Here is a 15,060-nt window from a genome sequence, read left to right as displayed (position 1 = left end):
GATGGCCTTCCTAATGAAAAGTATGTTGAGCAACCAGGTAAAGAATTTGGGACTTGGAGGTGGAGGGGAAGAAAGCAAAGAAGAAAGCACACCTTCTGACCCAGCAGCAGCTGCGGGAATGACCAGAGAGGAGTATGAGGAATATCAAAAGCAAGTGGTTGAGGAGAAGTGAGTACCTATTCCTTATTATCAGTATTGGGCTGATTCCTGGTGGCTTTGTTCAGATGAGAAAAAAAGAGAGCCAAACATCGCATTCTCTTCCCCCTTTTTAAAGCATAAGAGTGTAAGACTGTAAGAGTGGTCTTTGCTAAAGAGACTTTCCAAAATAAAATGTTCGGAATTGGAGATAACAATGTTTTTTTTTTTTTTTTTTTTTTTTTCCCTTTTCCCCCCTCTTTCTCCAACGCTCTCCTATACACCTTGATATACTGGATTCATTCTTTATTGGGTTTGTCATACCTACCATTTTTTCTTCCATTGATGCAAAGCTGGCTCTAAAGCAGTAGTTAATACTAAAATGTGTATGATTTTTTTTTCTTCTAGAACTCTGAGTATACTTTAAATACCTATTTTTTTCTCTTGTCCACATTTATCATGGCGGACAAAGAAGTAAGAGAGAGTATTATGCTAAAACAGGTTATATTTATCTGAAGAAAACTTTTCTTAAGATAGTTTATATTTTTGTAGTTACAGTCTCAGTTTTTTTCCCTGAAATCTACTAAATAAAGCAGAACTTTTAAACTGATTAAACCTCAAAGATTTTATTTTTTCTGTAACTGTGATCTTTAACCATTCCTTTTGTTTAAGTATCAAAACAGTGATAAAAAAAAGGGGGGTTTAAACATGTAGGAGTTTAAATCATGCATAATTATGAAGAAAGCAGTTGATTTTTAAATCTCAGATGCATCTGTTCCTCTAATGATCAATTACGTAATGGTTGTGTAAATCCTTCACCTAAGGTGATTATAGGTGAAAGGTTAATGGCTGGTGGTATTTATGAGGTATCCAGGTCTGTATTTAGCAGTGGTTAAAAACCTTGAATTTGGAAAAAATACAGAATGTTTTGTTAGGAATTTTTTCAAGGGATATTTAAAAGAAAAATAATCAGCTGCCTACAGAAAAAATGCTTGGGTGGGAAAAAAAGAAAAAAGAAAGGGAAATTCTTTCTGTAATGCTTTAAAGTATGGCATATGTCTGGTACGTACTGAAAAGTGTTTGGGAGTGAGTGCGGCAGTGCTTATGAAAGCATAGCTGGGAGTAACTGAAGTGTTTTCAAAGAGTTAAAGAATGACTGAGGACATCGCCCGCTGGTGTGCTTATGTAAGTGTGGCAGAAATCCTGGTCGCAGGCAGAACATCTGTTCAGGGCTGCCTGGATTTTACCGTTTTCAGCTCTGCAGAGTGGAGATCAGAGAGGTAAAGCCCCTTGCTGGAGGTCGTACAGTGAGCCAGTGCCTCAGGCAGAGTTTAGCCTTTGGCACGTGACCATCCCAGCTCTGTGATTCTTTCTTGTTTGTTTTTGGCAGCTAAACCCGTAAAAACACCCCGGCTGCTGTTTCTCAGGAAAACGTGTAGTGCACAGGCGCAAGCAGATGAGCTGCAATGGCACGGGGCCGTAGAGTTTGCTGCCCGCATCGCAGGGGTTTAGCCCGGAGGGGACTGCCAGTGTGTGCTGTGCATCACAGACTCTTGACTGGCACGAAACTCTCTTAAATCTCTTTCCTGTTCCCTCAAATCTTCGTATTCCAGGCCAGGATTAAAACCTACAGAACACCAAGGAGAAAGATTAGGCAGGACACCAGGGCCCAGACAAACGGCGGAGTATTGGCTGAGTGAGATTTGCTGAGCCTGCACGTAATGCCAGGGCCAGCGAGAAGCCCAGTGCTCCCACGGGAGTCTTGGGGAGAAAATCCTCTCCCGTCCCTCGGTCTCACAGGATGCCTGAAGGGATTTGCAGCACCGCTGAGATCACCAGCCTGTGTGATCACACCCCACTGCCCGCCGGGGCTGCTGCCTGCTCCTCCAGGGGCCCGGGAGAGGAAGGCGGCGAAAAGCTGACTTCTGCAGTTTAAGTTGACTTCCATTGATATCAATGTTTTGTAATTAAAAATAAAATACAGTAAAGTAGAATTAAAAAAGAGAGGGGTGGAATACACAAAGATTAATTTGTGGAAGCAGAAGAGAACTAGTATTTCATCTTGCAGGTGGTTTTGATATGACAAAATACATATATAGGAACAAAAACAATTTTGCCTGAGACTTTCCATTAGACTTTTCTGAACAAAAGGAGGTAAAAGGTGAATGTTACAAATCTAATCTAATGTTACCAAAAAAGTCTGTAGATACACAACTTGCAAATAAATAAATAATGTAACCAACAATTGTGATGAAGCTTTCTTAAATCACAGATAAGTACTTTTCTGCAAACTGAAGCTGTGGAGCTCATTTCCACAGGTTATTTTAGAAGAATGATTGGATTCAGAAAGAGGCTGGACAAATTCATATATGACAGAGGCCATCTAGGCCTATTGAAGACAATGAAGTAGAACCAATTTCCAGCTCAAGTAGTCCCTAAATCCGGCTTTTGGAAGCTGGGCGGTTACGGTACAGAATACCTATCCTGTTCTTAATTTTTTCTTTGTCTGTTACTGTCTACTGTTGGAGATGACTGTAGGATAAGTAAACTTTTTGGTCAGAAAGACCAAAAAGACCCAGAGCCAGGAAGACCATTCTGACATTATGTTGTGTTTTTATATGTTATGAAGCATATTATGTTTGTAGAATGGAAATATTGACAGGCAGCCCCATCTCAGCAAGTGCCTCTGGTGGAATAAACAAGGAACAGGCTTAACTTTTCTGTTACTGTTTACTGGAATTGTTCGTTATTACAGTGGGTAATAAGAGCTAGTACGGGTACAGCATCTAGACAAGCAGTGCTAGCTTATTCTTTATCCTTATGGGACCTGCTATGACTTATGGGAACTGCTCTAAGATCAAACTTGTGATTCAGTAAGTCTTACACCTGTAACATTACTTTAATAGTAACTCCTTTTGTGCCTTTAGACAAGTTGCGTAACTTTAGGAATAACTGCTACATGTAGCTTTCTGCAGCTGGGTGATCGATTCAACGTAAAAGACAGTGTTTTGTTAGTATGCTGAAGAAACTTTTTTCCCTGATTTTCAGAATGGAGAGAGATGCAGCATTTGCACAAAAAAAGGCAGAGAGAGCCTGTCTGAGGGTTCACCTGAGAGAAAAGTACCGACTCCCTAAGGTAAGCCAGTAGTTCATGATCTGATCTCATTCAATGGCCAGTTTTGAAACAGCTTCATCCAGAACTGCTGATTCAGTTCTGAAATTCTGTTCTGAAACTACAGGCCAGCCAGCCTCACTTCCATCCCTGGAAAGGTGATGGAACAGCTCCTTCTGGATGTCATCTCCAAGCGTATGGAAAAAGAGAAGATGACCAGGAGTAGCCAGCAGGGATTCACCAAGGGGAAATCATGCTTAACCAACCTGATACCTTCTATGACGGCATGACTGGCTGGGGAAATGAGGGGAGAGCAGTGGATGTTGTCTACCTTGAATTCAGCAAGACTTTCAACACTGTTTCCCATAATGTCCTCATAGGCAAGCTCAGGAAGTGCAGGCCAGGTGAGTGGACAGTGAGGTGGATTAAGAACTGGCTGAATGGCAGAGATCAGAGGGCTGTGCTCAGTGGTGCAGAGTCCAGTTGGAGGGCTGTGGCTAGTGGTGTCCCCCAGGGCTCAGTACTGGGTCAGTCTTGTTCACCTTCTTCCTCAGTGACCTGGACAAGGGGACAGAGTGCCTCCTCAGCAAGTTTACCGATGATCCCAAGCTGGGAGGAGGGGCTGACACACCGGAGGGCTGTGCTGCCATTCAGAGAGAGCTGGACAGGCTGGAGAGCTGGGTGGAGAGGAACCTCCTGAGGTTCAACAAGGGCAAGTGCAGGGTCCTGCACCTAGGGAGGAGTAACCCTGTGCACGAGTATAGGCTGGCGGCTGCCCTGCTGGAGAGCAGCTCTGCAGAGAAGGACCTGGGAGTGCTGGTGGATGACAAGTTGACCGTGAGCCAGCAGTGAGCGCTTGTGGCCAAGAAGACCAATGGTCTCCTGGGCTGCATTAAGAAGAGTGTTGCCAGCAGGTGGAGGGAGGTGATCCTGCCCCTCTACTCAGCCCTGGTGAGGCCTCATCTCGAGTACTGCATCCAGTTCTAGGCTGCCCAGTCCAAGAGAGACATGGAGCTACTGGAGAGAGTCCAGCGCAGGGCTACGAAGATGATCAGAGGCCTGGAGCATCTGCCCTATGAGGAATGACTGTGAGAGCTGGGCCTGTTCCCCCCCCCCTCAGCTTCTCCTCTCCTGGCTGATCTGATCAATGTGTCTAAGTATCTGAAGGGAGGGTGCCAAGAGGACTGGGCCGGGCTCTTTTCAGTGGTGCCAAGTGACAGGATGAGAAGCAATGGTGCTCAAACTGAAACCCAGAAGTTCCATCTGAACATTAGGAAAAAAACTTTTTTAGTGTGAGGGTGACTGAGCACTGTAGCAGGTTGCCCAGAGAGATTGTGGAGTCTCTATCCTTTGAGATATTCAAAAGCTATCCGGGCAGGGTCCGGGGCAATGTGCTCTAGGTGACCCTGCTTTAGCAGGGAGGTTGGACTAGATAATCTCTGGAGTTCCCTTCCAGCCTCCACCACTCTGTGCTTCTGTGATCCTCTTCTGGCTGTTGAATTGCCCGCTGAAACATCGGAAGTGGCAGAAGTAAAGGACCTAGCAGACATGCAATTAAGAGTTAGAAAACAAAGCCACCTAAGCACAGCAAGTTGTTATATTGTGTAAATACAATTTTAAAATGATATGTCTTTTCTATGGAGCAAGTAGTTAGGTGCTGATTGTGAACGTGAGCCATCAGAGGCCCTCTAGTGCCAATTTCGTAAAATTACAGCACTGTTACGTGAAAAACACCTTCATTTGCTTTAATCTAAAAGCAAATCATGGTTTGATTGAAAAGTGAACCAACTTTGTGACTTAAGGTAAATTTATGCCATCTTCATCTAAAAAGTTTGGTAGACCTCGTTCATAATCAGAGATTAAAAATGCATTTTTCTCTAACTTTGAAATATATGGGTTTTTTTTGGTAATGAAACCTTGCAAACTTTTTTCCAGCAAAATGAAGTGTTTTTATATAAAAAGTATTGTAGAATGTTTTGAGACCAGCAGCTATGGAGAAAAAGTAGTTTGCCTACAGTACGTAGTTTCATGCTTCCAGGAAGTATCAGACCTGTGCATCTCCTACAAACTAAACAGACCATCTGCAATGAATCCTTCCTGTCTGGAATGAACCAAGGTTGCTGAGCTTGTTCAGACTGACAGTACAGTCCTAAATGAAAAAAACTATGTTTTGTCCGTGTGCAACACACAGCCTGCATGATCACAGGGCTTGATGGAAGTGCAGGGTTAACTCTGCACAAGTGTAAAGGTGGCTTTTGTTCCTGCAGTTGATATGTTAAGTAGTTGTAGACACTCAGAGTTACAGCCTGGCATCCTAAGGTCTAGACAAATACAGTCTATTTTCGGATATTCTCTGAACAAAATGCCCAGCTGGAAGAGAAAGGCACATGCCTGGAGAAGCATGGATGTGTGCTAGTTTTGTACATGACCAATGTCTTTTATAAGGTATAAGGAAAAAGGGCAGATTGTCCACCATGCTCTTTAGTCATCAGTTGCAATATACTGTTTGTTCTGGGTGGGTGCTCAGCATAGTGACAATTGAAGAAAGAGGTAAACATATCCTGAGGGCATGTTTAATTACAGAAAGATTAGTTATGTGGAAAAAAAATGAAGTACAAGATTTTAAGTGGTTGATTGGATTATAGACTTAAATCTCTAAACACTAGCATTTTACTTAGCAGATGAGTAGAGAGGTATCATAAGATTTTTCACTAGCCTTTGCTTTCTTTTTGGAGGCATATGTTGAGCCAGCTACTGTACAACATCTCCCTGCAGCATGACCACACCCTGTGAGGCCCTTGCTTTAAGTCTGAAAGGGGCAAGTTTTAAAGGCTTAAGGACAGTTAGATGCCCAATTGCCACCTAAAGTCGGGAGGAGCATGATGTGCCTCTGATTTTGAAAGTCTCCCATCAGTAGTGCTGATTCTGATCCTGAGATGGCATTAAGATTTCTGCAATCATCCTTGAGCGACCTCCTACAAAGGCACTGCAGCTCCTAGTAACCCAGAAGATGCAATGATGATTGGCTCTGTCTCCAGCAGGATTTTGACTTTGGTATGCGCAAACGGCTGTTTGGAGCCAAACTTCCAGTGCCAATAGTGGGACAGGGACTCTAAGCTAGCAGAGCTCTTAAGCGTACGCTTAGCTGTGCCAATTTGCAGCAGGGCAAGTATGTTTTGCAGGATATGCTCTTCTGCATTTGTGTGTCTACCTATAGAGAGTTTCATGTCTGAAAGTCTGCTTTCTGTACTTTCTTTATGAAAATATATGTTATATTAGGAAAAAATGAAATTATTACATGCATACTGTATGGCCCTGAAAAAAAAGCAAGTCTATCATACAATCTTACGGCAGCAAAAGCTCTCAAATGTGTGGTAATGCAGTCCAGCTGCATTAATTATTTTGAAAAAAATGAAGCTAATTTCAGGTAGGACAGAAACTCTGAATATGACCAGTATCAATCCCTATCACACATGATGAATGGGAGCATGAAATTCAAGACTAAGCAGGGCCTCCTTTTCAGTGCAAAAGCTAAAGCTCTGTGCTATCTGGGCCAGATTTATAAGAGAAAGCATTCTCTTAATGAACCTTAATCCTATTAACAGAATTGTCAACTTGACTATGTCATGAGAAAGGTGGTTTCATCCATGAGATATTTGGTTTATGGACAACTTCTGCCTCCCCAGAATATTTAGTGCATCACCTCCGTACAAAGCACAGTATTATTACTCTCTGTTTTGAACATTAATTTTCACTTGATGCTGCAAGCTGCTTTCATCAGTCTGACCAACTTATATTCCTGTGAGTTGTTCTTCCACAAACACACCTCAGGGCAGTGTCACTTTAGTGTGTGTGTGTGTGTGTGTGTGTGTGTTGGAAGTCTGATACCTAAGAGAAGGTGAAAATAGATGTTCTACTGTAAGTTATATTTCAAAAGCTAGTCAGTTGGAGACTGTTCTAGGTCTCATTAAGTTGAGTCTTATTTACTGAAAGGCTTTCATCTGAAATATCGGTAGTGTGGGACCATTCAGAGAGAGCTGGCCAGGCTGCAGAGCTGGGCAGAGAGGAACCTCCTGAGGTTCAACAAGGGCAAGTGCAGGGTCCTGCACCTAGGGAGAAATAACCCCAGGCACCAGGACAAGCTGGGGGCTGCCCTGCTGGAGAGCAGCTCTGCAGAGAAGGACCTGGGAGTGCTGGTGGACCATGAGCCAGCAATGTGCCCTTGTGGCCAGGAAGGCCCATGGTGTCCTGGGCTGCATTAGGAAGAGCGTTGCCAGCAGGTCGAGGAAGGTGATCCTGCCCCTCTACTCAGCCCTGGGGAGGCCTCATCTCGAGTACTGTGTCCAGTTCTAGGCTGCCCAGTCCAAGAGAGACACGGAGCTACTGGAGAGAGTCCAGCGCAGGGCTGCGAGGATGCTCAGAGGGCTGGAGCACCTGCCCTGTGAGGAACGGCTGCGAGAGCTGGGCCTCTTCAGCCTGGGGAAGGGAAGGCTGAGGGGGGATCTGATCAATGTGGACAAGTACCTGAAGGGAGGGTGTCAAGGGGACAAACTCTTCTCAGTTGTCCCGTGTGACAGGACAAGAGGCAATGGGCAGAAATTGAAGCACAGGCAGTTCTGCCTGACCATGAGGGGAATTTCTTCCCTGTGAGAGTGACAGAGCACTGGCATGGTTGCCCAGAGAGGTTGTGGAGTCTCCTTCTCTGGAGATCTTCAAGGCCCACCTGAATGCAACCCTGTCTAACATGCTGTAGGTGACCTTGCTGAGCAGGGGAGTTGGACTAGATGATCTCCAGAGGTCCCTTCCAACCTTACTGATTCTATGACTAGACTGAGCAACTCTAGTAACTATGCAGTTTCTTTGCCATTACTTTGAGAAATTCCATGTCTAAAACCAGGAATGAGATATCAGTAATAACAAGTAAATGCTATAGAGTAGGTCAAACAAGGAAATAAGATTGTCCTAGTGACTGTTTTTTTTATGATGTACATCAATGAAAAAGACACTGAAAGCCATTTAAGTTTGGAAATTGGACCATCTCCCCTGAGCTTTCCCTGAAGAGCTACCTGTATGGTCAGTAGATGTTATCAGCAAAAGTGTGTGGGCCTGGGCCCACAATAGGCCTGAATAGACCAGCTGTGGTTACACAGGGGAAAATGAAGTTACAGTGTGGATGTTGGGGAAAAGCAGCAGCAGGGTGCTCCTGAGTGCTGTGCCAGGAGCCGAGAGACCAGCACAAGCCATGCCCTCTGGATTTGGACCATGGCAGGCAGGGCCAAGCCAGTCATGGGTCCAATGCCATCACCAAGGAAGGCAAGGGCTGAGGTCTATCCTGGAAAACTGATGGAGCAGTCGGGGTCAGCAGGGGATGGGCCGGATGCAGGCGTACCTCTGATGTGGCTCAGGGCCAGGCTGGAGCTGAGCTGAAATAGGGTCCTTGGCCCCAGGTCAAGGAGGTCCTGGTCGGGCTGGTTCGGGCAGTGACCTGATGGTGCCCTGGCACCTGGGAGTCATGCGGCCACTGCATGTGGTGCTAAGAAACTGTTTGGCTTCAGTGTAGATTAGTCTACGACCAGGCATCACAAAAAAGGACTGTTGTGTTACACCTATAATGAAATAGATCTAACTGACCCTGACCTTCTCAGCTGTGTAAAAGTCATCAGGAGAGAGGCTACCTAGTCCAGTATATGTTTATCAAGGGCCAGGGAGGCCTTCTGCAGGGGGTTCTTAGACCCCTTTGCCCCCACTGGCCTGTCCATGAGAACCTGCTTGTTTTGGGTGCTGATGGGTGTATTCTGATGCAGGGTGGCCCTCCATCGCTGTCAGAACCATATCCATCCTTGGACAAACAGCACTTGTTGCTTTCTTCAAATAAAGCATATGCTGCATGCCCCAGGGAGTCTCCTGAGTGCTTGGGGGAGATGTAGGCAGGTTATTTTACAATTGCAATAAAAGAGAAAAAAAAGAGATCTCCTATTTTGGTCAGCAGGCTCCGTGCTGGAGGCAGCTCAGTTCTGCTTGGTATCTGGGCTGCTGAGATTCACTTGTGATCCTCACAGCTGCCCTTCTCCTGAGGGAGGTACCCTCTGGATTTGGCTCTTTATCCTCCTTGTCTCCATCTATTTTCTGTTCAGCCCTGGCTAGTCTGCACCTTTGTGCATACAGTGAGGCAGTGGGGAGCTGCAAACCCTGCACACCCTCACTGCAAACTGCTGTCTAGAGCTGTCAGACGTGATGAGAAAGAGAAGAAGCTGTATGCATCTTATGTGCTTCTTGGTTTGCTCTTGTGAGATCCTCCTCTGCTGAAGCTCATTCTAAGTCCACTCAAGGCCAGGCTGAATGCTGACTGGGTAGAAGTGAGTAGAAGTTCAGTGACGTTGCTGGAATTGTACTGGTTTAGACCATATCTAAATGTCCTCCTCTCTGGTCAGGCATTACTTTGGACCCCTAAACTGCTATGAATCCCATCTCAGATTTAGTAGGAGTTCCAGAGTTCATGTTCCAGAAGTGTCTTTTGTGTGTGTCTTATGGCCATTGCTACGATATGCAGTAGTGTGCAGTGATGATGTCTTAAATTATTGCTAGTTCTCAGGGGTGGTGAATGTGTGATTGGCTGCTTGATGGGATTGTTTGAGTAATTAATGAGGTAACTTTTATTATTTTCTACTGCTACTTGGGAGAATCTCAAAACAGGTAGCTCCTCTGATATCCAGGGCTTGGTGATTAAAAGCTTAACTCATTGCTCCTGCTGCACAATTAATAAGAGAACACTTCTGCTGATTGGGATACTGTTTCTAGCTCCCGTAAATCTGATGGTAACAATCCACAGCTGAAGGGGTTAAGAGATGGCCTCACTCCTTTTAGCCACATAGTAGTAAGGCCTAAAACTACACAACCATTGCTCGTATACGTGCTTTCATTCATTCTTACATTCATTCATTTGTGCAAACCCAGGACCCCTCTCACTCTCGAAAACACCTCCTGCTGACAGCGTTGCTGCTTATTCATATCAGGCCTTTGCTGCTGTCATGCTTCATTTTGGAGATGTAATGAGGCATTAATGCTTATCTTTGATGTGTGAACTGTGTCAAAATATGCTGTTCTTATGAGGACTGGATCCATCAGAATCCACCGCAAAATGTGAACAAAATCACCATTGTCTGAAAAATCGACATAGCCCCACTGATAGAGCATATCAACAGGCGGGCAGGAAGCAAGCGTGTATAGCACTTACTGCCTCTCAGCCTTTTTAATTGCTTAAACAGGTCCTTCTCTTGTCTCCTTTTGCTTGCTCAGACTCATGCTCAAGCGCCATCCTCTTTTGTTGTCCAAGTCCTCCTATTACCCCACTTACCAGCACTGCAACAGTGCTCTGATTATGTACCAGGCAGCCCTTGCTTTTCATCATGCCCCAGAGATGCCAACTGAAGACCTAGATATGGTTTAGACATGTTGTTTGGGGAAGATAGAGACATTTTTTTCCATTAATTCTTTTCTAGGTTTCTTTGTACTATGTGAGTTTTGTTTTGTGAGAAGCTCCAGGTAGAAGATACTCCACTTTAAAGTCCCAAGCTGGCTAGTAGGTTCCTTTTAATCCTCACTCAAACTCTGTAAAGCTTTTCAGATAAGAGTTGTGTCAGAAGCACTTTTATATGTCTAGCTTCTAAAATGGTAGGTCTCTGAGCTGAAATGATTTTGGCTTTAATATGAAATTTTGTATAGTTTGAGCATTGTCTTTTTGTCTTGCTTTTGAATAAAAAGTATATGAAAGGTAAAAGCAATAATAAGACCTTCCATGATGAAATTCAAAAGAGGGGTAGAAGAAAGGATTCAAAATTAGTGTGACTAGAATGAAATTGGAGTATTGAACAAAATGCTGGTGTTGTATGTAAGGGTTTGTGTTTTCATGATAGACCTTGCTACATTAAGCATTTTCAGATCTCTCTGCATGCATGTGTGTAAAGTGCTTGGTTTTTTTTTTTTTTTTTTTTTTTTTTTTTTTTTTTTTGATTGGGAGGAGGGTCTGTTCAGGATTACAGCCCTACTGTTACTCATGTATTTCAGTACAGATATTTATAGGCAGATCAGCAGAATTCACCTGCTCATCAAGCCTCTAATACAAAAGGTGGCAAGCTACAAAACTGATCAAATAAAACCAGTGGCTATTAGACTTGCATATTTGATGTAATAAAATACTGAATGTCATCAGTAGATTGAATTAACAGAAATCCAGCAATAACCTCAAAAGAAATGGGAGGAAACGTGAGCTGACCTTCTAAACTAGAAGGGAACCAGTAATCTAGCATGACATCCCATGGCCAGTTTCTAGGAAGTTAAGCTGCATTGCTCAACAACCCACTTCCATTTGACTCCTGGGCATTTCCCAGCAGACCACTGAAATATCAATAGTTTTTTTTTTATTTATTATTATTTATCTTATTTTTATTTTCATTTTTTTGAGTTCTGCAAAATGGACGCATGAGCTGCACTTTTTCAGGGCACATATGTCCTGTAAGCATTACAAAGTCACAGCTACAGCCATCTGGGTACACACGTGGAGTGCAGAATAGTTTTTTGTATAAAAGTATAATCTTTGATTTGCCTAGAGAAAGTTATTTTTCCAAAAAAAAAATTGCAAAGCCCAAAGTAGCTGGTTTTGAGGCAGAGGATGGCCCAGGTTTGGCCCGTGGCTCACGCCAGCTGCCGCCCGGCCTCGGCCGCTCACCTTCCTTGTAGGAGCCGCCGCTGAGCCCTGGGCACAGGTGCTGGGAGCTCTGCGGAGCCCCAGGCGCTGCCGCCTCCTGACCTTGACCCACACGTCTATGGGGATGGGAGTGGGGGCTGCGGGTGGGAGTTTCAGTGTGGTATTGATATCCAAAAATGCAGCCACAAAATGATTAGGGGAAGGGCAGCCAGGCAGTTTCTCTGAAGCTGTCATCTTGTGGGCCAAATCACAGACCAGACAACTCCTAAACGGCATGCTGCAGCATGTCCTTGGTATACCAGGGCCAAAAAGCTGAATTAAAATAACGTGTAGTGGAATCACATCAAAGATTTCCAGAAAAGGCAGGTGATACTGAGGGCTTCGGTTTTAACCCTGCTGAAAGCCTTCACAGAAATACAGTTGTTACTTTTTGAAAAATCCACACTTACGTGAGGGCTTATTGAGACCCTGGATTCATAAGTTACATCTAAAAACTTTGATTCAACAATCTCTGCAATTGATTCAATTCCCACTAAAGCCCCCTCCATCTCCCTCCTGCTCCTCTCCCCCCCCAAAAAAAAAACAAAAAAACCCCATAACAAACAAAAAAAACTCACCGGTAATTGCTTTGCATCCCGGACTAGCAGAAACAAAAAAAAACCTGTCATATATTGTTCTATTTTCTGTATCTGTGTTTGTATCAGAGTGAACTGGATGAGAACCAAATACAGATGGCTGGAGATGACGTGGGTTTGCCAGAAGACCTTCAGAAAATGGTGGCAGAAGATCAGGTGGAGGAAGAGGACAAGGACTCTATCCTGGGACAGTTGCAGAACATTCAGAATATGGACATGGACACAATCAAAGAAAAGGCTCAAGCTACCTTCACAGAAATGAAGCAGGCTGCTGAGCAGAAGTGTTCTGTGATGTAGAAGAGATGCCGCCTGTGAGCAAATTCCACCTTGTCTCACGGGGGCTGTGGGGTGAGGGCCAGCAGAGATTGCCACTTAGCTCTGCGGCAGTAAATGTAAATATAAGGGACAGAGAGAGAGAGAGAGACTGGAAACTCCAGATGGTCAAAATTTAGGTCCTGTGACTGCTTAGTGCTAAGTTAGAACTGATCATCATTTTGTTAACAAAATATTTTTCCCCATGGAAAAAAATGGCTTAATAAGCAACTATTTGGGAAAGAAGTGCCTTTTTCTTTTTTTTTTTCCCAAAAAGTCATCAGAAGTGTTACTAAATATGTTTTTAACCAAAATTGTGCTTCTGATGCACAACATATCTGTTATCACTCATTTAATATTATTTTCAGAAAATGCACACACATATATACACATTTGTAATAAAAAAAAGTTCCAAGTGTTTTGAAACAAAATTAGTATTCAAATGTTGATATTTTCTGCAAGTTTTTTTTTATTTTTTATTTTTGACCATCTCTGCATTAAATATAGCATAAGGCAAATGCTGAGGCATATAATTACATAGCTTGGGCCAAAGTGTTACCGTATGTGGAACTGAGTAGGGCCTTGTAGGAGATGAAGGCTTGGTAGCTATCCGTGGCCCATGAGTGGTGAGCGATGTGGACTTCCCCAAACTGAGTAGAGCCTTGTAGGAGACGAAGGCTTGGTAGCTATCCGTGGCCCATGAGTGGTGAGCGATGTGGACTTCCCCAGACTGAGTAGAGCCTTGTAGGAGACGAAGGCTTGGTAGCTATCCGTGGCCCATGAGTGGCGAGCGATGTGGACTTCCCCAGACTGAGTAGAGCCTTGTAGGAGACGAAGGCTTGGTAGCTATCCGTGGCCCATGAGTGGCGAGCGATGTGGACTTCCCCAAACTGAGTAGAGCGTTGTAGGAGACGAAGGCTTGGTAGCTATCCGTGGCCCATGAGTGGTGAGCGATGTGGACTTCCCCAAACTGAGTAGAGCGTTGTAGGAGACGAAGGCTTGGTAGCTATCCGTGGCCCATGAGTGGCGAGCGATGTGGACTTCCCCAGACTGAGTAGAGCCTTGTAGGAGACGAAGGCTTGGTAGCTATCCGTGGCCCATGAGTGGCGAGCGATGTGGACTTCCCCAGACTGAGTAGAGCCTTGTAGGAGACGAAGGCTTGGTAGCTATCCGTGGCCCATGAGTGGTGAGCGATGTGGACTTCCCCAAACTGAGTAGAGCGTTGTAGGAGACGAAGGCTTGGTAGCTATCCGTGGCCCATGAGTGGCGAGCGATGTGGACTTCCCCAGACTGCCTCAGCTTCACAGCCTCTCAGTCCCCAGGTGCAGCTCAAGTCTAAAATGGTAGCTGCGTCCCTCTGCTTTGCTGCTACTTGTGCCAAGTTCTGGGGTTTGTGGTACTTCCAAATAGCTGGTGCAGGCTAAAAGAGCTCACCACATTTATTCTTTGAGTTCAAAGCATTTAAAAAAGTATCCACACAAAGCCAAAGCATACCAGCGTCACCCAGCAGGGTCAGGCTATGCCATAGGAGGGCAGCTAAACTCAGAGAAATCATGGCTTTCACTGGTGTCAAATCTGATTGAGTTGGTGGGACCAGCAGGATCCAGTGGTTTCAGGTTTGGGCCCAAGCAAAATTTTCTTCACTCTTGTTCATGTTTTTCCTGGGGAAACCTTAGGTGGGTGCTTCCCTGACTGCCTCCCAGACCAGCTAGCAGGGCTGGTGGAGGCGGACGCGGTGCTGCGCAGGGTCCTCGCTGCAGCCCCGGCACCGCCAGCACCGGGCGCCCCGAGGAGCCCGCGCGGGGCCGGGGGGCCCTGCAGCTCCAGGGGCGGGGGTGGCTGCGTGCCCGCGGGGCCGCCCCGCGCCCGGCACACCGCCCGCACGCGCCGCGGCGCGGCCGCCTGCTCACCAGGGCTCAGGCTTTCTGCAAAATGAAGGACTCGGCATGATCTCAGAGGTCTCGGCAGTGACACTGGCAAATGAACGCATGTAGCACCTTCCTGACGAATTTTAGATCTCTCTCTCTTTCTTGCTTTTGTTCTCTTGCTGTTGCCCCCCAACCAAGTAAAAAAATATTCATTTAAAATGAATAAATGCACTAAATATGGTTTGTCTTTCTTGTTCTTTTTTCTTCCTGCCTTTCTTCCTTCTCTTTCTCTCT

At 45.1% G+C, this 15,060-nt stretch overlaps 1 protein-coding gene across 1 annotated transcript; it reads left to right on the top strand.

The window, feature by feature from the left end:
* CPLX4 (complexin 4) lies at nt 1-13,245 on the top strand. Its single transcript, XM_062599869.1, has 3 exons — nt 1-168; nt 3,184-3,271; nt 12,656-13,245. The coding sequence occupies exons 1-3, from the start codon at nt 2-4 to the stop codon at nt 12,881-12,883; spliced, it is 483 nt and encodes a 160-aa protein (XP_062455853.1). The 5' UTR covers nt 1; the 3' UTR covers nt 12,884-13,245.
* Nucleotides 13,246-15,060: the final 1,815 nt, after the last annotated feature.

This window comes from Rhea pennata, chromosome Z (genome assembly GCF_028389875.1).
Source record: "Rhea pennata isolate bPtePen1 chromosome Z, bPtePen1.pri, whole genome shotgun sequence".
NCBI lineage: Eukaryota > Metazoa > Chordata > Aves > Rheiformes > Rheidae > Rhea > Rhea pennata.
The sequence above is the reverse complement of the archived record's forward strand: the minus strand, read 5'-3'. Positions and strand labels throughout refer to the sequence as shown.

Excerpts from the sequence above, each read along its gene's own strand:
- CPLX4 (XM_062599869.1), top strand. The coding sequence starts at position 2 with ATGGCCTTCCTAATGAAAAGTATGTTGAGCAACCAGGTAAAGAATTTG. Across the intron at positions 169-3,183 it reads AAGCAAGTGGTTGAGGAGAA|AATGGAGAGAGATGCAGCAT; the intron begins GTGAGTACCTAT and ends CCTGATTTTCAG. Across the intron at positions 3,272-12,655 it reads AAAAGTACCGACTCCCTAAG|AGTGAACTGGATGAGAACCA; the intron begins GTAAGCCAGTAG and ends TGTTTGTATCAG.